A 20,840-nucleotide genomic window follows, 5' to 3' on the forward strand; every position below is an offset into this window, starting at 1 on the left:
GGGACGGGTGCCTCAGAGGCTCAAAAGACACCGTCAGCGTTTCCCAAGGACGTTTCCTACTGGAGGATGTCGCTGAGAAGAGTAAGGGAGTCTGGTACTTACGGAGGGGAAACACCACGCTGGATGGGTCGCTGTGCGAGTCATCAGGCACCTCAGACACAGGTTCGAATCCCAGGATCGCCAGTCGGGGGTCTTATCGCCTTGGGAAATCACGTAAACTCTCTGAGCCTGGTTTCTCTAAAATGCATTTACAAGAGAACATATCTGTGACGTGCTTTCAGGGGGAGAGTTAATAATGGGTAAACAAGCTTGATAGACATGCCTGTTGGGCGAAATGGATGTAAGAAGCTGCGTTGAGGAGGCTGGAGCAGGGGCGATGGCCAGGGTGGGGGCCCTCTCCCCCTGCAGGGGCTCACGCTCCAGTAGGATGGGTACTTAGTCCAGCAGGAACCTTCACCCAGCCTATGGCTCTCAGGAGGGGCTGGGGCTAGACTGCTGCTCCCGAGGGCCCTTGGGGGTGCTGGGAAGGGTTTTCATTCCTTGTCAGCACCCTGGCTGCTGGAACAGCCAGCCTGAGGGCTGTGCAGGAGACCTGAGAAGTCACCCACCCTCCAGGGCACTGTCTTGGTGTAGAGAGGATGCCTCCCGGCAAGAAGGGACACTCCTGGCTCCCAACTCCGAGCTCTGTGGAGGGCACTGTTGGCTTGGGTGTGAATGCGTGGTGACCCCAGACCCCCGGTGCCACTGCCAGCCAGCCTGGGGCAAACACAGCTAGTCCCCGAATACAACCCCACCCTGGCTGGCAGAGCCCAGGGATAGCACCAAGCCCACCCCCACAGAATGAAGCCGGATTGCTGCTCCTCTTCCCCAGATTACTCGATTTCCCAGTGTTCCTTGAAGTGGGAAGAGCACGTGACTGAGTTCTGGCCAACAACAAGGTTTAAAAGAGAGTGATGGCAGGGTTCTGGGAAAACCTACCCTCGGGATAAAGTGGTGCAGCTTCAATCCCCTCCCAGAGCCGTGGCAGCCACCTTGTGGCAAGGAGGGAACACGCTGGCATGGGAGAAACAGTCTAGGGCTGCAATGAACGAGTACCTGTAACACGCACCTGCTTCTCATCAGGTGAGGAAAGATAAAGAATGCTATGAGGTCTTGTGTAAGTCAGGGTGTGCTACTTATAGCAAAACGCATTGGCTGGAGGCTTTTTGAGGATGACCAAGGGGAATTATCATCAAGGGCAGCTCGGCTCTCTGCTGTGTAGCACGCTTGGGTCCCTTGGGCCCTTGGAGCCTCACCACTAATTGCAAAGCCGTTCTCAGCTTCTCTTCCATGCACTCCTCCCTCAAACACATGACCTGCCAGTCACGCTAAGGTAGCTCAGGTGATGGCGTGCTGCTTCTGGCTGTCCCAGCTCACATGCCCTCTGGCCAGCAGGCTGGCGGCCAGGTTCTGAGCTGGAACTGCCCTATCAAGGGCAGTCTTGGCTGAAGAAAAAGTTCCACTGGGCAGAAACGTGAAACTACAGCTCCTCCTGGGCAACACAGAGAAGCTTGGCTCGGGGCCAGCCTCCTCACTCGGCCCGGTGAGCACCCCTGCCCTCATGCCCCCCTGGGAAATGCCGGCTCCAGCTTTGCCCTCCACACCCCCTGCCCAGGCCTCACCTCCCACACCTGCACAGACATAAGCAGACCCAAGAATGCCAACAGGCTTTCTCCGTTTTATTTCTTTGGGAAAGGAAAACGAAGTCTTTCCGTCACATATGGTAGAGATATATATTTATATATATATTTATATAATTTCTTTTGTGGACATCTCAAAGCTGAGACTGTCATAATTTCTATTTTTTTTTTTTCCTACTAATGCCTTCTCTTCTCCCAGACCCTGTGGCCCTGGCCCAGGTTCTGGGGCAAGTGCAGTGAAGGGTGAAGGGAACAGGCAGTGGTCTCCAGGGTGGCCTCCTCCCCAGCCCGGAGATGTGGTGAGGACCACCCGGCAGGGGCTGTGCACGACTAGGAGGCCACGCGCAGGGGCACTTCTGTCTTTGTGGGGGGCGCACAGCACATGAAACAGTCACCAGTCGTGGGAGGAGGCTGGTCAGGGCTGGGGGGACTTACTCACAGTAGTTGTCAGCTCTCTCTACCTTGCACCCCAAGCTCAATCTTGAGGGTGGGAGGAAGAGAGAGAGTTTAAGAGACATACAAGGGCTGAGGGCCAAGCCTCCTCATTTTTATTGCTGGTGAATTAGAAATTTGCTTTTCCCTTCCTGTCTTAGGGAAATGGATTCTGAGAGGGCCCCAAGAGGAGGAAGTGACATCAGCTGTCCCAACCCTGACTGATGGCCATGCCAGGCCTACCCTGGGCAAATGCTGGGGCACCTCAGGGCTCTGGGAGCCGAGAGTTCACTGCTTGCTCTTGTGTACGCCTTGTTCTTCAAGGGGAGTATCATCCAACCCTCCCCAAACCCCAAAACAAGGGCCTCAGGCTCAGACTTGGGCCAGTGGAGCTGAGAAGTGGGCAGTGCACCAAAGGTCAAACAGGATTTTCTACTGGAAGAAAAGTGAGATTTGGGGAGATAGGCAGCCTGGGAAGAGGATGTTCTGAGCATGAAAGCAGAGGAGGCTGGGGGGGATGGAATCGGGCAAGACACAGGAAGACATCCCAGACACTCATCTAGCCTCAGACACCACGAAGGGAGTGCCCAAGAGGCAGGCAGCACTTAATAGCTGTCGTTAGAGCTGGACAGGGCCCTGGGTGTGGGGTCAGCCAAGCAGGTGGGGCTGTTGCCCTGTGGGATCGTGGCCAGAAGGGCAGATCTTCCCTGGGTGCTGAGCTTCCAGCCCCAGCCTCCACTCCCCCAACACACACACAGGGACACACACTCAGGACCAGGCCAGGCTCTGAGGCCTGAGCCCAAGAGACCTTGGGAGTGGAGAGAGGCTGGGCAGGTAGCCCTCTCACCACAGGCAGGCCATCTGCTCCCTCTTGTTCTGCCAATCTGCCCAGGAAGGAGGGCCAAGGTCTGTCCACTCCGGCAGACCCCGTGCACGCCCCTTCAGGCTCCCTGGCATAAAAAGTGAGCACAGAGAGTGTCACTGGACACAGGAGGACCCACAGTAGTGGCCCGGACCCCCAGAGGGACTGGGACAACCTCATGGCACAGCAGGCCTGCCACCTCCCTCTCCAACAAGGGGTGCCAAGAAGGGGAGCGCCACTCTCCTGCTGCCTGGGCCCTCAACACTGCTCACTCTGCCCTCCCCCATTCCCTCCTGGGGAAGGAGGGTCCGAGAGGGCAGGCCACTGGGACAGGGCTGGAGCTGGGAGGGCACCGGTGGGGGGTGGGGGGGCAGGGAAGAGCCTGGTCACAGCTGCTTTGAGAACCTCTTTGGTCTGGGGATATGGGGCACACAGGGAAGAGCGGTGGACGGGAGGGGGACCCTGGGGACCCGGGCTCCCGACAGGGCGTTTGTCGGAAGGCCGCGTGCCCAGGCGGTGGATCAGATCTCCGTGGACTCAATGCGTTCGAGGCGGGAGGGGGTCCAGGCTTTCTTCTCCTCGCTGTGTGGCGGGGTGGGCGTGCTGGCGCCCCCCGCGGCCCCGCGCTCGCGCAGCCGCCGCTCCAGCTGCTGGTTACGCTGGTACATCTCCACGTAGCTCAGCTGCAGCTGCTTCTGGTACTCGATGACCTTCTCCTTCTCCTCCAGCCACACGCGGCGCTCCTCGGCGAAGCTGGCGCCCTGGCGCTCCCGGGCGCGCCGCTCGGCTGCCAGCTCAGCCTGCAGCCGCCCCACCTCCCGCCGCAGGGCCCGTGTCCCGTTCTCCCCGCCGGCATCCGCCTCCCCGTCCACGGAGGCCAGGGAGGCGGCGGCGGCCACTCCGGCCTGACGGCGCATCTTGGCTTCGTCGCTCTCGCAAGTGGCCAGCGCCTCGGGCGGCTCGGCCGGGTCCACGGGCGTGAGCGGCGGCTTGAGGCAGGCCGCAGGCAGCTCGCCGTCGCCCAGCTCCAGGCTGGCCTGTTTGCTGCCGAACGAGTCCCTCAGGCTGAGCAGCTGCTCCTCCTTCTCTCGCAGCGAGGCCCGGCCCTCCCGCAGCTGCGACCGCAGCCCCACAATCTCACTCAGCTTCTGGGACACGTCGGCCTGCGAATCCTTCAGCTGCTGCTTCAGGAGGGAAATCTCGCCGGCCTTCTGGCACACCTGGGGCAGGGAGGGCAGGTGAGGGGGAAGCCCGGCTGAAGGTCAGCTCTGGAGGCAGCCAGGCTGCCCAGGGCCCAGCCCCAGCCCTCATCAGACGGGTAGGCGTGGCACTCAGGACCCACAGCTCAAGACCCTGCCCCACTGTGGTGGTGGGCTACCTACCGCTCTGGGGCTCTCCAGGGGGACAGAAGGAAGGGAAGCCAGAGGGTGAACACCCAGGCCCCCAGCCCCTACCTCCCATTTGGTTTCCTCCATCCGGGGCAGGAAGTCGGCCTGTTCTTTCTGGCAGGCGGCCACCTTGTCTTCCAGCTCCTCCCGCTGCCGCATCAGCCGGGCCGTCTCTTCCTGCAGCTGCTTCTTGTCCTGCTGCAGCCGCAGCACCTGCAGCTGGAGGCCCTGCTGGGCGCGCTGGGCACGGCGGGCCACCTGCTGCAGCTTGCCGCTACAGCCCTGCCGTAGCTCGGCCAGCTCCCGCTCCCACGCCTTCTGCCGCTCCTCCAGGACCTGGGCCACGGCCGCCTCGCTCTGCTCCAGGCTTCGCCGCAGAGCTGCCACCTCCTGCTCCTTCTCCCACAGCCGCTCCTCCAGCTCCTGGATCACAGCACTGGGAGAGGGCGGTGAGCAGGCTGCAAATGGCAGGCCTCCCCCGCCGCCCTCCCCGGATCCCAGGTGGCCTGGCCGCCCCATGGATGATGACGACCCACTCTTGCTGGAGGCCCGCCCGCTGTCGGAGGTCCCCAGGTCCTGGTAGCCCGACCCCCCACCACTGCTGCCGCTCCCATAACTGGCAGTGCCAATGCGGTTGATGTGGCTGGTGGAGGCACTGAGGGGTGCCAGGTGCTGGCTATAGCTGGAGCTGTAGGTGGGCAGGCTTGTGAGTGAGTTCCGGCCTGAGTCTGAGAGGCCACCCCCACTCCCACCCGCTGGGGTCATGGTCCGAGACTTGTCCAGTCCACCCTTGAGGCCTCCAGGGCCCTGTCGTCCCTCGGGGGTCCCGTTGGTCTGCGGGGGACACAAGTTCTGCATGGAGTGGAAATTCTTGGGTACAACAGGCTTGAAGGCAGATGGCCGAACTAGCGGCTCTGAGCACTACGTAAAAGCACAGGAGAGGGAGGGGCACTGGGATGAGACAGAGACTGGTTCAGCCCCACCTGCCACCCCTCATGGACCTCCCATCTGGCGGTCCCCTGGTCTGGCTCTCCACCACGTAACTCCCCCAAGACAGTCCCTCTTCTGGATCCACCACCTGGACTTGGCTCCCCAGCCTTCATCCCGGCCCCTATATCCCAACCCTCCTCTCTGGGCTGCCTCCCGTTCCCAGACAGAGGCTGGGAGAGACTCAAGCCTTGGAGACTGACCTGGTCTAGCTTGCCAGAGGTGGCCAGGAGCTTGGGTGGGTGGCTGGGCTCACGGTACTGTGGTGGGGCCTTGTCGCTCCCACCGCTGCTGCTGCTGCCACCGCTGCTGCCCACCACATTGCCGCAGACATCAGTGTGGTCACTGCCCCTCAGCTCGCCATTGAGGTAGAGGGAGTTGGCGAGAGTCTTGTCTTCTGAGGGGTAGCGGCCTGGCCTCTCCCTGCCGGCCCCGCTGCCGCTGCCGCTGCCGCGGGGACCAGGGAAACCACCCTGGCTGCTGCCACCCCCCGTGCGGGTGCCCACGCTCTTCATGGCGAACTCCTGGGCGTGGGCCACCCCACTGCCCACACTGCTCATGGCCAGGCGGGGGTCTGGGGGTCCAAGCTCAGAGGGCCGTGGGGCAAAGGCCAGGAGGGGATCCCGGCCTGGGTCGGCACGCACAGGCAGTGTCTCGAGCTTCGCCATGGCTAAGCCAGGGGTGCGCTGCGGGCACAGATGGGAAGACAGATAGGTCAGGCCCCACCCCCACTGCTACCACCATGCCCCTCAGTGCCTGCTTCCCTACAGTGGGTACAGGAGGTTTGAGACATCCAAGGTGAAGGCACAGGGCTGAGGTGAGGGCGATAGCTTGGTACTGGGGACTGCTTGTGGCCCACCCTGTAAAGCCCCACCCCAGGGCACTCTGCAGACCCCCTCCCAGCTTTGCTCAGCCCCCCTTCCCCCATTCCTCAACTTCTGCCTTAACCTCATTGCTTCCATGTGTCTCCCAGACAGTGACCCCCTCAACTGCAACCCCCAAAATTTAGGGGTTCTTTACTCTGGGGGTGGGCTTCTATATCTCAACTTCATGGGCTGGGGGGATGGTGACAGTACCTGAATCCAACAGGGAAGCTCAAAGTCAGGGCAGGGAGAGAAAACACCCCTATCCAAAAATTGAGATGGGGTCTTCCCAGTTCCCTAACCTAGGGCGTTGTAGTCCAGGGGGCAGAAATGGAAGCTCACTACCAGCGCAGGCGTCTCTCCTTGCCTTTCCAGGGGGGTAGAGGGCTGACGAGTCCTCAAGCCTGGGCCCCTCGGAGGCTCGGTCTGCAGGGGCCATAAGCCTCCCTCTCGCAGTCGGGGCTCGGCCCGAACCAGCAGCGCGACTTTGCAGGGGCCGACTGAGCCATCCCGGCCTGCAGTGTCTGCGAAATGGGAGGAACGAAGGACCTACCTCGCGGAGCTGCCACGTGCCAGGCGCCCCGAGACAGCGGGGCAGGGTGGGCGGGAGCTGCTGGGGCGGCGCGCGGCTGGGGCTCCGGTGGGCACCGCCCCCGGCACACCCCGCTCCCGCGGCTACAGCGGGCAGCACGAGAGGGCCCCTCCTGGAGTTCCGTACTCCACGGAGGGCCCAGCAGGCTGAGGCGGGGCAGAGGACCCCAGCCTGCCCGCTGCGGGCGCCCTCGGAGCCTCCCCCTGGGGCCTGCGTTTCCCACAGGTTGGGGGTGGGGAGGGTAGGGGCGGGGCCTCCCTGCCATGGGCGCCCCAGAGGATCCCGCGCCTGCCTGCCGAACACTACTAAGAATTCATTGCAACCAGGAAGACTTCCTGGATCACTCCCCTCCCCCGCTCCCTGTGGACCTTGACCCTGTTCAGTCCACCGTGAAGTCCCCGAAGCGCTAGTGCAGGGGTGCGTCCCCCCTCCCCCAAGGACGGCCCACAGGAGCAGGGGGAGCAGGGCCTCCGGTTACCTGCATGCAGAGAGGCCCGCTTCCTGGTTCCTTTGTCTCAATTCTGCACCTGGGAACACCTGCCCCAGAGATCTGCATAATCCAGCCGGGCAGGCCACCCCTCCCTACTCCCCCAGACTCCAGGTAGGGAGCCTCCTTCCCCATCAAGGTGAGGGAGTGCCCCTTGAGTGCTCTGAAGACCGGCTTCTACCCAGAAGCCCATTTCGAATGCTGGGACCTCCCCGTCAGGCTCCAGACCTAGGGAGCTTGTTCCAGCCACCACACCAGGAACTGCAGGCCCAGGGTGTTGGAAGTCCACCAGCAAGCCAGCCCCGCAGGCGTGGACAACACGTGGCCCTCTCCTCCCTCTCCCTTGGCTGTGGTCCTTTCCCACACACAAGGCTGTGTGACCCTGAGCATGAACGTTGTGCCTTATGCCTCCTGCCTCACAGTTGCTGCACTGCTCCTCTCCCAGCACACCCTAGACTGCTGCACCTTCCCTCCCTAAACAGGGGTCCCTTTTCTCCCCATCCATGGGTGCAGAGTAGGGAGCGGCTGAGGACTGCTAGGATGGAGGCTGAGTGGCCTGGAGCTTGGAAGCAGTGGGAGGGAGGTCCTGGGTAGGGTTTGGGGAAAACCTATGAGGGTTTTTAGCAAAACCTCATAGAGTTCAGGTGGGGAGGACAAGGGGAGATCTGGGCTGGGGCACTAAGGTAAACGTGACACTCTTACCACCACAGGGAGGAGACTGCTTAGGGGGAAACAGGTGCCTCTTTCATCCCTCATGGAGAAAGCACAGATTGCCAGCGTTCAAGGGTGGTGTGGGTGGCCTGGCTTCAAGCTGGGGTAGCAGAGTGCCCAGAAGTCTGAGAAGCAGTGTGGAAGTAGGCTCTGAAAGCCAAGATGGGGGGGCTTCAAGAACGTGGGGGCACGGGATGGGGGTTGAGCCTAGTGGTTCAGACACCCGCTTCCCACCTGCGTTTGATTCCTAGCTCAGCTCCCACTCCCGACTCCAGCTTCCTGGTAACGTGGACTGTGAGAAGCAGCGGTGATGGCTTAAGTGATTGCACCACACGGGAGATGGTCCACGTGGGAGACCTGGACAGCGTTCCCAGCTCTCGATTTTGCTCAGCCTCACCCCGGCCACTGCAGGCACTGGGAAAGTGAACCAGTGAATGAGACCTCTGTCTCTGCCTATCTGTCTATCTCCAATAAATAAAAATAAAAAGAATGTGGGGGCAGTTCCTAGTGTTAAAAAAGAAAGGGGCCGGGTGAGATTAGAATTGAAGACTGAGCCCTGGACTGGGCAGCTGGGCTATCACTGGTGTCTATGTCAGATGGTTTCAGAAAAGTGGCACACAGCAAAGGCAGCCTGTGGGGTGGAGGGGTGTGGAGGGAGACAGAGGCAGACTTCTCTGCCAAAAGAGAAGACCATCATTTACGGAGGTTTGGGATCCGCAAGGCTTTTCACATTTTTTAATGCTGAAGGCAGAGATCCAAGGTGGAGGCAAGGGAGTCGGTCAGCGGGCAACCCCCAAGGCCTGGGACTGGGGAAGACCGGACCTCAGAAGTGACTGCGCTGGTCCTGAGTGACAGGGATGTTTGAGCCGGTGCTTTGTAAACTGTAAGGTGCGGCATGAACATGCAGTACCATGGCCTCTGACGTCCAGGAAAGGAGAATCTGGACACAGGTTAGGGCGGGTGGTATGTCACTCTGCCCCACTGTTTCCCTACAGTGTCATCCTACCCATACTCAGAGCCCAAAGTCCTGGATGGAAACAAGATCCCAGGACCACTGTCCTGAGCCTTCTTTCCCTGGGCTCTAGCCGGGGGAATCCTTGAATATCAACCCACGGAAGCCCTCCTTGAGTCTCGTTCCCCAAAGAGCTTCCTGCCATAATTCCAGCCTGCTGTGGTCAACCTCTTGCGGCCATTCCCTGTTCCTTGCCTTTCTCAAGCTTGGGCTGCTATAGCCTCTTTGCTCAAAACCCCAGCAGGGAGCTAGCAGAAGGAGGGGAATATCACCCCCCCACACACACACACACACCAGAAGCAGAGCCTGAGCCAAAGGGAGGGGTTTGAGCTTTGTCTGTGGGTCAGGGTCCAAAACTGACCCAGGAAACTAAGTATGTCCGCAAAGGCAGCCTCATGGCATCAGCTGACACCTTGAGACTGACGGTTGTTGCCCAACTCTGCCTCTCTGATCAGCTCTCAGTGCCTGGGACATTACACACAGTATTCGTCACGCAGGGCCAGCTGGACTTGCTGGAGGGACACACATGGGTCCCTCCAGTTCACTGTGACCATCCAGGCCTCCTCCTACTTATATCTCTCCCATAAGAACACTTGCGTTTCAGAGCCTCCACACCCAGCCACTCCACCTCCTAACAACCTCCGCAGACCCTCCTGCCAAGTACCCTGGGTGTGTGTGGGGGGAGGGGGTGGGCGGCGGTCCTCGCTGGCCTTTTACCTCCTGCATCCTCTTCCCAGGGCCACTGCCAAGGAACTCTTTCTAAAGGGCATAGCTGATCTTATTTCTGCTCTGCCCAAATCCTGTGTGAGCAGGGCCAAGTGCAGTAGTGGGAGTTCTGGCAGCACCAGCTCCAGGAGTAAATCATGGCTCGGCTGACGGGTGGAACCTCACGCAGGCTGTTTCACCTTGGGTTCTCACACCTACCTTGCAGGAATTTTGAGAAAGTGTATTATGGGTAACAAGCCTGGCACTCCTCTCGGCCCCCATAACCAGAGCATGGCTTGCGGCAGTGCCCTCGAAGGCCTCTCCTGAGGCCCAGCCTCTCTCTCCCCTGACCGAGCCCCTCTCCACTCCACTCTCCTCAGCCTAACCCACATCCTTCTAGAAACAGTCCAAATGCTGCCTCCCTGGACAGCATTCCTGGCTGCGCTGCAGTGGGTCTTGGAGCACTTGTCTCATGGCACTCCAGAAAGATTGCATTCTGAATCTTCTCCAGGATGGCCTGTGGGTGCTCCAGGGGCATAGGGTGCGAGAATCTTGGGGGCCTCCAGGCTGCCTGGCACCAAGAAAATGCCAGGTAAATGCATGTGGGAATGCTCGTTTTGAGAGATGCAAACAGGCAATGAGTTCAGGCAGAGAAATCAGGAAGGGCTTCCAGGAAGAAGGGCTGAGCAGGGAGGAAGGGATTTTGGAACACTGTAGGGCTTTTGGGGGGCAGAGATCTTCAGAACTTCTTGGTTGGGATATGGGAGGGGAGATCTTAGGAGCCAGGAGGGGAAGGGGCCCATCCCCTGGAGCCTGGCTCTGATGAGCGGGGTTTCAGGACTGAGGGGACAGACAGCGCACCCCCCCACCCCCAGCACACACGCGCGCGCACACACGAGCCTCCGCTGGCGGAGGGGGTCGCCGTTCACCAGCAGCCCACGGCCCGCAGAGCCAAGGGAGAGAGCGACACCCCGGCCACAGGCGGTCGGCAAAGGTGCCCGGGGTCTGTGCGGCGGGAGAAATCCCGCCTGCACCTCCCCGGGCTCCCCACCAACGCTTGTGGCCCCGGGGGGCGGGGCGCAGAGGGAAGAGGTGACATAATCCGAGCCGCACCCCCTCCGGCCGCCACCTCCCCCCAGGCCGGGCGAAGCATCCATGACATCATCGGCCCCATCTCTGCTTCCCTCCCCACCCCCCCGGGACCCCAGGAACGGGACGCGCCCCCTCCCCACCTCCGAGTCTGGCCAGACGCACCGCGCGGTGCAACGGGCACGGCGGCAGATCGGGGCTGGGAGGGGCGCGGGGATGGACCAGACTCACTTACTCGCTGCCTCAGGGTCCGACGCGGGGTCTCCGACGCAGGTGCCACCGACCCGGCTCGCTGGCGCAGCCCGAAGCCCGCCCGGCGGGGCGCGCGGCGCGGGCCCGGCTCCGCTTCGCGCCCCTCCCGCTCCCCGCCCGGCCCCGCCCACCAGCGGCTGCGGCAAACGCGGGCCCGCCCTCCAGCCACGCCCCCCGGGACCACCAATCCCCGGGCTGGGGCGGGGCGCAGCTCGTTAACCCCTTGGACACCACGCCCCCCTCCCGCGCGTGGGTCTCCTCGGTCTCACCGGCTCCAGGTCTCCGAAAGTCTGCAGCGAGTCCCTCCGCTGGTCGCCTGCTACGCCCTCACCAAGCCCTTGGGCTCAGCTCCCGGTGTCTCCGCCAACAAATCCAACAGGACTGCGCCCTCCCTAAATCCCGCGTCTTTGGCGAGGGGGAGCAGCCTCTCTTGGCTTGGGAAAGGGTCTCTCAGCTGGGAGCCGCGAGCTCCGTTCTGCTCCCGCGCCGGCTCTTCGGGACGCGGCCTCCTGCAAACGTCCTGAGACTCTGCAAGTCTGCCAGGTGGGGGCGGGAAAGTGACCCGAGGGGAAGCCCTGCCCCGGGCGGGAGCTCTTGGGAGCTTCGAGTGGCAGTAACTCCAGCCGTCAGAGAGCGGAGCGACTCGAAACTTGCTGCTCGCAAGGCTCACCGCGCTTTCACTCAGCACAGCTTGAGGGGGCGCTCACCCCCTGCGCCTGGCCCGGCCCCAGCCCCCACGCAGCATCCCGGAGGAGAGGGCTTGGTCCCTGACCCCGTACACCAGTTTGGCACGTGCGTTCGGCGTTCATTGTGGGGAATTCTCACTCGGTCCCAGGCGTCCCGGGAGGAGGGGGTCGGCCTTGGCCTTGGCTTTGGCCTTGGCCTTGGCGAGCCGGAAAACAGATCTGGCCATGGGTTCCGCAGAAGCAAGTCTTGGGACTCGAGGATCTGTCTGCAAAAACCGCAGCGCCTCCTCTACGCTGGGATTTAACCCTTCATGTAAATCTCACTGTTAGAGCTGATGTGTTTGGTCTTCTGTCATCCTACAGTTTTTATTTTTTGCTGTTTTCTGAATTTTTCTACATTTGCTTTTATCTTCTACCATCATTTTCAAGGCAGAAAGCCTGTTTTTAATTCTAATGGTTGCCTCTAAATTAGTAACAATAGTTTGTATTTCACACATTACCTATGATAAATCATCTTTACATTCTCCTTTATGCAATAGGAAATTTAACATGCCTTTCCATCTCCTGGCCTGCTGCCCTTATACCTATACATATTTGTCCACTTAATTCAGAATGATAGACCCAGCTTTTCCAATCCATGTTTAAATCCCGTTTGTTTTCAGTGTCACTGCTAGTTTTTTATGCTCTAATTTTTCTTTTGATTCAAGCGTCTGAGCTCCTATCAGCTGGTTCACTCTCCAGGTGTAGCCAACAGCAAGGACTGGACCAGGCTGCAGCTGGGAGCGGAGAACTCAGTCCTGGTCTCCGGTGTGGGTGGCAGGGACCCTCCCTTCTGCCTCCCAGGGTCTGCATTAACAGGAGCTGGAGCTGGGAATCAAACGCAGGCATCCAGAGGTGGGATGTGGGCACCTTAGCCCACGTGCGCGTCCCTATGCTCTCACTGTTCTGATCCTCTTTTGGACCCAACTTTCATGTGACAGTGATTTCTGGGGAGATTTTATTTTTAAGATTTATTTTATTTATTAGGGCACAGTTACAGAGAAAGATGGAGAGACAGAGAGCTTCCACCCACTGGTTAACTCCCCAAATGATAGGAATGGCCAGGGCAGGGCCAGACCTAACCCAGGAGCCAGGAGCTTCTTTCAGGTCTCCCACATGGATGCAGGAGCCCAAGCACTTGGGTCATCTTGCTTTCCCACGCCATAGCAGAGAGCTGGATCGGAAGTGGAGCAGTGGGGACTCGAATTGGTTCCCATCTGAGATGCTGGTAGGTCACAGATGGCAGTTTTACCCACTATGCCACAACCCTGGCCCCTCAGGGAAGATTCTTGAATGTTACATTTTTTTCCTTTCTTTTTAAACTTTTTTTTTTTTTGACAGGCAGAGTTAGAGAGAGAGAAAGAGAAAGGTCTTCCTTCCATTGGTTCACCCCCCAAATGGCTGATACGGCCGGCACTGCACCAATCCGAAGCCAGGTGCTTCCTCCTGGTCTCCCATGAGGGTGCAGGCCCCCAAGCACTTGGGCCATCCTCCACTGCCCTCCCCGGCCACAGCAGAAAGCTGGACTGGAAGAGGAGCATATGGGATGCAGGCAGAGGATTAGCCAAGTGAGCAACGGCGCCAGCCCCCCAAGCAGCATTTTAACCGCTGGGCCAAACCCCCACCCTTGGTTACAGAACTTGAGTCCCTAGCTTTTCCCATCAAGACTCTCTTGTTCATAGCTCCTTGTCTCCCACACCGAAAATGATAGCAAAGCTGGGCTTGTCTAAGCCAGGCAATTTGCCTCGTGCTTCTGAGTTTTCCTCTACCCTAAACGTCAAATATTTTCCCAGTTTAGATCTGTGTGGGCCTCTATTAATTTTCCAAAATACAAAAGAGGCCTTTTCTACTTAGAAAAGCCTCCTTGAGATTGGGCATTTGGGCTAGCAGTTTAAGATGCCTGTGTCTCATATAGGAGTACTTGAGTTCTGCCTGATCCCAGAATTCCTTCTAATGCAGACCCTGGAAGGGAGAGGTGATATCTCAAGTATCTGGGTTCCTGCAACCCACATGGGAGACCCGGATTGAGTTCCTAGCCCTTAGTTTCAGCCTTGGCCCAGACCCAGCCATTATGGGCATTTGAAAAGTGAGTAAGTGGACAGGAGATTGCTCTCTCTCTCAAACAAACAAGATGGCCACCCTGGCTTTACAAAAGGGGAGTTTTCTTCTAATACGTTCCTGGGCCAATCTGTGAACAGACTGTTATCGTTTTTTTTCCCCCCTTTAAAATGAACACACTGGATCATCAATGTCAGATAAATCTATTCTTATTCTCTGCATCCTGGGAGGCTATCTCCTGTTCTTCAGTCAAGAGTACTGTGTGTTTTCTGGAGTCACTGAGGAGTGGGAGTTTAGCCTAACAGTTACAATGTCCATGTCTGACCCAGTTCCAGCTCTGGGATCCAGCTTCCTGCTAACGCAGACTGTGGGAAGCAGTGGTGATGGCTCAGGTAACCTAGTTCCTGCCACTGATGCAGGAGCCCTGTGTTAGTTTAGGGCTTTGGGACAATCCAGCCCTGGCAAATTCTCTGTGGGCATTTCAGGAGTGAGCCAGCAGATGAGAGCACTCCGTCTCTCAAATAAATAATAAATCAGGCCGGCGCCGCGGCTCACTAGGCTAATCCTCCGCCTAGCAGCGCCGGCACACCGGGTTCTAGTCCCGGTTGGGGCGCCAGATTCTGTCCCGGTTGCCCCTCTTCCAGGCCAGCTCTCTGCTGTGGCCAGGGAGTGCAGTGGAGGATGGCCCAGGTGCTTGGGCCCTGCACCCCATGGGAGACCAGGAAAAGCACCTGGCTCCTGGCTCCTGCCATCGGATCAGCGCGGTGCGCCGGCCGCATTGCGCCGGCCGCGGCGGCCATTGGAGGGTGAACCAACGGCAAAGGAAAACCTTTCTCTCTGTCTCTCTCACTGTCCACTCTGCCTGTCAAAAAAATTAAAAAAAAAAAATAATAAATCAAAAATGATTTTAAGGACATTGATTCTGCTTGTATTATTTTTTGAAAGATTTGTTTATTTATTTATTTATTTGAAAGAGTTACACAGAGAGAGGAGAGGCAGAGAGAGAGAGAGAGATCTTCCATCCGCTGGTTCACTCTCCAATTGGCTGCAAAGACCGGAGCTGCGCCGATACAAAGCCAGGAGCCAGGAGCTTTTTCTGGGTCTCCCACGTGGGTGCAGGGACCCAAGGACTTGGCCATCTTCTACTGCTTTCCCAGGCCACAGCAGAGAGCTGGATCAGAAGTGGAGCAGCTGGGACTAGAACCAGCGTCTGTATGGGATGCCGACACTGCAGGTGGCAGCTTTACCCACTACACCACAGCCCCGGCCCCTATTTTCCTTTCATTTTAGCCAATTTCCACTCTACCTCTGTCTTGATTTCAGCGTAAACTTTAATAGTTTCTGTTCCCATTTCACAGAGAATGTGGTTTTGCATCTCTAGAAGCACACCAGGAAAATAAAAGGGTACTATCTGGCTCTGTGCTGATGGATAGGAAAAACTTGTTGAAGTGGATGGTTTTCTGGAAAACGAAATTACAAAAATAAACAAAAATATTACAAGTATCATCCAAGAAATATGTCCTATAAAGCTCTGGACTCAGATGGTTTCATGGAAAAATTCTCTCAGACTTTGACTGCACAGATAATCCTCACCTATAAACATGTATTAGTGCACAGAAAAGACAGAGTGGGGTCTGTTTCATTTCAGGAAGCCACCATTCCTACTCCACTGATTCCTGACGACAGCAGAGAGAGAACTGCAAGCTCAGTTCAGGGGAAATTCTAAAATTCAGTATCACTGTATATGAAATTAAGCGATGAATTTGTTAAATGAGAAAAAACATAAACAGATGCCAAAAAGTCACTCAAAAATTGCTACTAAAAGGATTACTCTTAATTAACCAAAAACAGTTGAAATGAAGATTCAGTATTATATGCTACCATGACTCCCTGTAAAATCAGCAGGGGCTCCGATGGCCTGTTTTACGCCCCCTCTGGATCTGCATGTCCCCTGCCCAACCTTCTTATCAAGTAGACCAGGTGCAGTTCCTGCTTCTCTCCCAGCAGTCGGTTTCAGTTTCCCGCCACCTCTCGGGATCATTCAAATGGACCGGTCATCCTCTGCAGGACCTAGGGGCCACTTCATTCTCTTGCTTCTATAAAGTCCACCCTTGTAGTCCTTGGTGGTTCATTCCCAAGGGCAGCTCCTGCATGTAGCGTGCAGAGTCCTCCCCTGGGATGTACTAGCAGATTTACCTAATAAACCGTAGTCAATCCCAACTGTTAGGGGACAGAGTTGTGGCACAGCAGGTTAAGCCACTGCTAGTGAGGCCAGCATCCCATATGGATGCCAGTTAAGAGTACAAGCTGCTCCACTTCTGATCCAGCTCCCTCTTAATGTACCTGAGAAAGCAGTGGAAGATGGTCCAAGTACTTGTGTCCTTGCACTCATGTGGAAGACTCAGATGAAGTACCTGGTTCCTAACTTCAGCCTGGGCCATTGTAGCCACTTGTGGAGGGAACCAGCAGATAGATCTCTTTCTCTGCCTTTCAAGTAAATAAATAAATCTTTTAAAAAAAATTGGGGGCCGGTTTGTGGCTTACCGGTAAAGCCACTGCCCGTGATGCCAGCATCCCATATGGGTGCCAGTTTGGTGACCTGACTGCTCCACTTCTGATCCAATTCCCTGCTAATGTGCCTGGGAGAGCAGCGGAAGAAGGGAGAGAGGGAGGTAGACTTGGAAGCAGCTCTGGGCTCCTGGCTTAGGCCTGGCCCAGCTACAGCCATTGCAACCATTTGGGAAGTGAATCAGCAGACGGAAGATCTCTGTCTCTCCCTCTCTCTCTGTAACTCTTTCAAATAAATAAATCTTAAAAAAAAAAAAAAATCCTACCTGTGAGGTTTGGCTTTTCCCATAACCCCTGAATGGGGATCCCTAACACATAGGATGAAGAGGTCATTAAAACAACTATTTAAGGGCCGCGCTGTGGCTCACTTGGTTAATCCTCCACCTGCAGAGCCAGCATCCCATATGGTCGCTGGGTTCTAGTCTTGGTTGCTCCTCTTCCAGTCCAGCTCTCTGCTGTGGCCCGGGAGGGCAGTGGAGGATGGCCCAAGTGCTTGGGCTCCTGCACCCACATGTGAGACCAGGAAGAAGCACCTGGCTCCTGGCTTCGGATCGGCGCAGCGCCGGCCATGGCGGCCATTTGGAGAGTGAACCAATGGAAGGAAGACCTTTCTCTCTCTCTCTGTCTATAACTCTACCTGTCAAATAATAAAAAATTAAAAAAAAAAACTATTTAAAAGAGTAATAGCATCAGTATTGGTGAGTGTGTAGACAAAGAACATGGTGGTTTTGAGAGTATAAATTGGTACATCCTTTTGGGAGGACAATTTAGCAGTATGAAATAATATGCAATGTGCATACCTTAAGACCCAGCAACCCATGTCTAAGAAGAAACACCATCACAAATAATCTACATATAAAGATAGTTACTGATGTATTTGATTGTAAACGTAAAGAAAAAAAAAGTTAAAGCCCTAAGTACAAATTCTGTACATCATTGTATTATCACAAGATTGATTAGGAGGCGGGCGCTGTGGTGCAGTGGGTAAAGCTGCCACATGCAGTGCCAGCAGCCCATATGGGCACCAGTTCGAGTCCCAACTGCTCCACTTAACCTTTTATGCCACATTGCCAGTCCCACAGCTGAGTTCACCCAATCTCTAAAGAGATTTATTTAAATTGGGGGCTGGCACTGTGGCACAGTGGGTTAAAGCCCCAGCCTATAGCACCAGCATCCCATATGGGCACCGGTTTGAGTGCCAGCTGCTCCACTTCTGATCCAGCTCTCTGCTATGGCCTGGGAAAGCAGCAGATGAACCAACTCCTTGGGCCCCTGCACCCACATGGGAGACCTGCAAGAAGCTCCTGGTTCCTGGCTTAGATCAGCTCAGCTTTGGCCATTGTGGTCATTTAGGGAGTGAACCACCAGCGGAATGGAAGACTTCTCCCTCTGACTCTACCTCTCTCTGTAACTGTCTTTCAAATAAATAAAAATAAATATTAAAAAAATCATAGGAAAAGATGAAAATCTCCTTAATTCAACTTATAAAGTTAGAATGATCTTAATGCTACAATCTGACAAATAATGTAAAAGAAAACTGTGTGACTGATTTAACTGTTGTCTTCCCCAATAGTCTATAGGGTCCATGTGGGTAGAATCCTTTTTTAAAATTCCTACTCCCCAGAATCTGTGAATGATAGGGAAAATGGAAATTAAATTTGTAGATAGAATTAAGGTTTCTGATCAGGCAGTTTTTTTTTTTTTTAATTTTATTTATTTGTTTGAGAGGTAGAGTTACAGTGAAAGGGAGAAACAGAGAGAAAGGTCTTCCATCTGCTGATTCACTCCCCACATGGCTGGAGTTGAGCTGATCTGAAACCAGGAGCTTCTTCCAGGTCTCCCACGTGGGTGCAAGGACCCAAGGACTTGGGCCATCTTCTACTGCTTTCCCAGGCCACAGCAAAGAGCTGGATCAGAAGTGGAGCAGCTGGGACTAGAACTGGCGCCCATATGGGATGCTGGTGCCATAGACAAAGGATTAACCTACTAAGCCACAGTGCCAGCTCCTGATCAGCCATCTTTAAAACAGGATCAGCTTGGATTACTCAGGTCAGCCGGGTGTAATCACAAGGGTTCTTCTAAGTTGTAGGAGGTAGGATGGACAGAGATGCAATAAAACTGACTGCACAGATGGTGAGGGGGCCACAAGCCAAGAAATGGGGGTGGCCTCTGCAAACTCCATAACAGCATCCTGGGACAGGTGTTCAGCGTAGTGACTGAGCTGCCACAGCTAGGGACACCTGCATCCCACATCAGGGTGCCTGGTTTGAGTCCTGGATATGTGCTTCCAATAGTAGGAGGCAGCAGATGATGGCTCAAGTACTTGGGTCCCTGTCACCATGTGGAATACTTGGATGTAGTCTCTGGGCTCCTGACTTTAATCTGGCCCAGACCTGACTGCTGCGGGTATTCAGGGACTGAATCAGCAGATGGAAGACCTTTCTCTTTTAAATACAACAACATCTCCAGAAAGAACAAACCTTTACCTTGATTTTAGCCCACAAGCGTTGGACTACTAATCTACATAATTTAATTAAGTCTGTGTTGTTTTACACACTAACTTGGTGTTATTGTATTATAGCAGCACTGTAAAACTAATACAAACACCTAATAGGAACTTAACATTAGTTGAAAAAATCAAATTGCAAAACCCTTGGGTCTATAGATAAGTAGGTAAAACAGAAATAACTCACTCCCAGAATCTGAATGGCCAAAAAGCAGCTGAATACCTTGAGCCTCCCTGACACAGAAGAGGTGCACATCAGAAACTATCAAATCAGTATAGGTTGTGGCTGCTGTGGCATAGCGGGTGAAGCTGCCGCCTGCGATGCCAGCATCTCATATGGGCGCCAGTTCAGGTCCTGGCTGTTACACTTCTGATCCAGCTCTCTGCTGTGGCCTGGGAAAGCAGTAGAAGACGGCCCAATTCCTTGGGTCCCTGCACCCACGTGGGAGACCCTGAAGAGGCTCTTGGCTCCTGGCTCCTGGCTTCAGATCGGCAAAGCTCCGGCCATTGTCCAATTGGGGAGTGAACCAGCGGATGGAAGACCTGTGTGTGTGTGTGTGTGTGTGTAACTCTTTCAAATAAATAAATCTTTAAAAAAAAATCAGTATAGGTCATTGGCATCATCCTCTGGGGTCCTCCATCATGTCACTGGGAAGGAGACTTGGGGCTTCTCTGGGATGACAGCGCAGTTAGATCTCAATGCCAAATCGGGGACAGATGAGGCACTTTAATCCATGCTAAAGTCTGGATGTTTGTACTAAAACTTTTTTACAGCTGTACCAGCTTTATGGGGATATGAAAACCCCTGGAACTGGGCCAAAGATTCCTGGGAATTACCAGTAAAGGTCACGGAGGTTATCTAGAACGATATAAAGCCGTAACTGCAATGGTTATGATCCAAGCATGCTGGAGTTTTTACATGCTGTTTCATGAACGGATACGCTGTTTACACACACAGAGGCCCCCATGAAAATTAAGTTAAAGGAAAACGGGGGGGGGGGGGGGGAAGCGTGCATTTTCCTTACCATTCTTCTGCATGATCTGCACATTTTGCTTTAGATAGGTGATTTGTGCTTTTCTTATATTCTGCAGGGTTCCCTGTGACATTTCATTTTCTGTTTTTATATAATTGATGCCTTATTTTATGATGCTAACAGAGACTCCTCTATACCCATAAACCCTACTGCAAAACACTGAGATACAAGATAAAAAGGAGTACAAGTCACCACCCCGACTAAGCTCCATTAATTCACAGCTGCTTGAGAAGCATGAGAGTCCTTCTTAAAGGCCAAGCAGAATACTAACATTCTTCTTGCACCATGGAAGTTAGGCTATCAACTTCACGAGAATATACAATCCAAAAATATGTTACCAGACTTAATTTTTGTAAAGGCTTTGTGAACTTCTTACCCTGACCCTGCAGACAAACGTGTGGTGGCTGAAGGAAACTTCTGTCACCTGCCCTTGTGTCTTCACTTGCCACTTCCTCTCCTGTGCTGCAGCCAGTACTATTAATGCAGTACACTAACAGCTCAAACACTGAAAATACACTAAGGGCTGCAGGTATTCTCCACGCTGAATTCCTGGGACACTGAGTCTTGGCTTCCAGCTTGTGAGGTACCACGTGCCCTTCTCCCACGCCTGGCCCTGGGGATGGGACGCCGGGGCAGCCTCAGCCATCTCACTACCTGCAGGGCAGAGGCAGAGGATGGCAGAGGGCAAGGACGGAAGAGCCCCTGAATTGTGGCCTTGCTCTTTTTTTAATTACTTGCAGATTTACTGCCCGTCTCCCACCCCAGTCCTCAGCCCTGGCTGTACATTGGAATCCCCTACTAATGCTCTCTGGGTCTATGCTCAGGGGTTCTCATTCAGCTGGTCCTAGGCGCAGCCTGGCCTGAGACTACAGGAAACTCCCCTGGTGATA

At 55.5% G+C, this 20,840-nt stretch overlaps 1 protein-coding gene and 1 long non-coding RNA gene across 13 annotated transcripts; one reads left to right on the forward strand and one right to left on the reverse strand.

The window, feature by feature from the left end:
• On the forward strand, nt 1–8,491 carry LOC138844324 (uncharacterized). The gene is made up of 3 exons (XR_011379967.2): nt 1–162; nt 4,068–4,211; nt 8,253–8,491. It is a non-coding gene; the product is annotated as an uncharacterized LOC138844324 (long non-coding RNA).
• On the reverse strand, nt 1,698–17,575 carry LZTS3 (leucine zipper tumor suppressor family member 3). Of its 12 annotated transcripts, none has more exons than XM_051845213.3 (7): nt 11,043–11,141; nt 7,993–8,151; nt 7,282–7,340; nt 6,579–6,735; nt 5,552–6,034; nt 4,428–5,282; nt 1,698–4,193 (listed from the first exon to the last, which is right to left on the reverse strand). In XM_051845213.3, the coding sequence occupies exons 2-7, from the start codon at nt 8,044–8,046 to the stop codon at nt 3,495–3,497; spliced, it is 2,307 nt and encodes a 768-aa protein (XP_051701173.3). In that variant the 5' UTR covers nt 8,047–8,151; nt 11,043–11,141; the 3' UTR covers nt 1,698–3,494. The 12 variants fall into 12 exon arrangements, with proteins under 12 accessions (XP_051701173.3, XP_051701172.3, XP_002710965.3 ...); XM_051845212.3 differs by lacking the exon at nt 11,043–11,141 and adding an exon at nt 8,236–8,375; XM_002710919.6 differs by lacking the exon at nt 7,993–8,151 and having other exon boundaries at nt 11,043–11,249.
• Nucleotides 17,576–20,840: the final 3,265 nt, after the last annotated feature.

Source organism: Oryctolagus cuniculus, chromosome 11 (assembly GCF_051225735.1).
Source record: "Oryctolagus cuniculus isolate XC-2025 breed Fujian yellow rabbit chromosome 11, ASM5122573v1, whole genome shotgun sequence".
Lineage (NCBI taxonomy): Eukaryota > Metazoa > Chordata > Mammalia > Lagomorpha > Leporidae > Oryctolagus > Oryctolagus cuniculus.

What these genes read in the sequence shown, in the direction of transcription:
- LZTS3 (XM_051845213.3), bottom strand. Translation starts at nt 8,046, where the DNA reads ATGAGGGATGAAAGAGGCACCTGTTTCCCCCTAAGCAGTCTCCTCCCT. An exon ending in GCAGTCTCCTCCCTGTGGTG is followed by an intron (nt 7,341 to 7,992) that starts GTAAGAGTGTCA and finishes TCTCTGGGGCAG; the next exon opens with GTGTTCCCAGGTGCAGAATT. An exon ending in TGGAGGAAACCAAATGGGAG is followed by an intron (nt 4,194 to 4,427) that starts GTAGGGGCTGGG and finishes TCCCTGCCCCAG; the next exon opens with GTGTGCCAGAAGGCCGGCGA.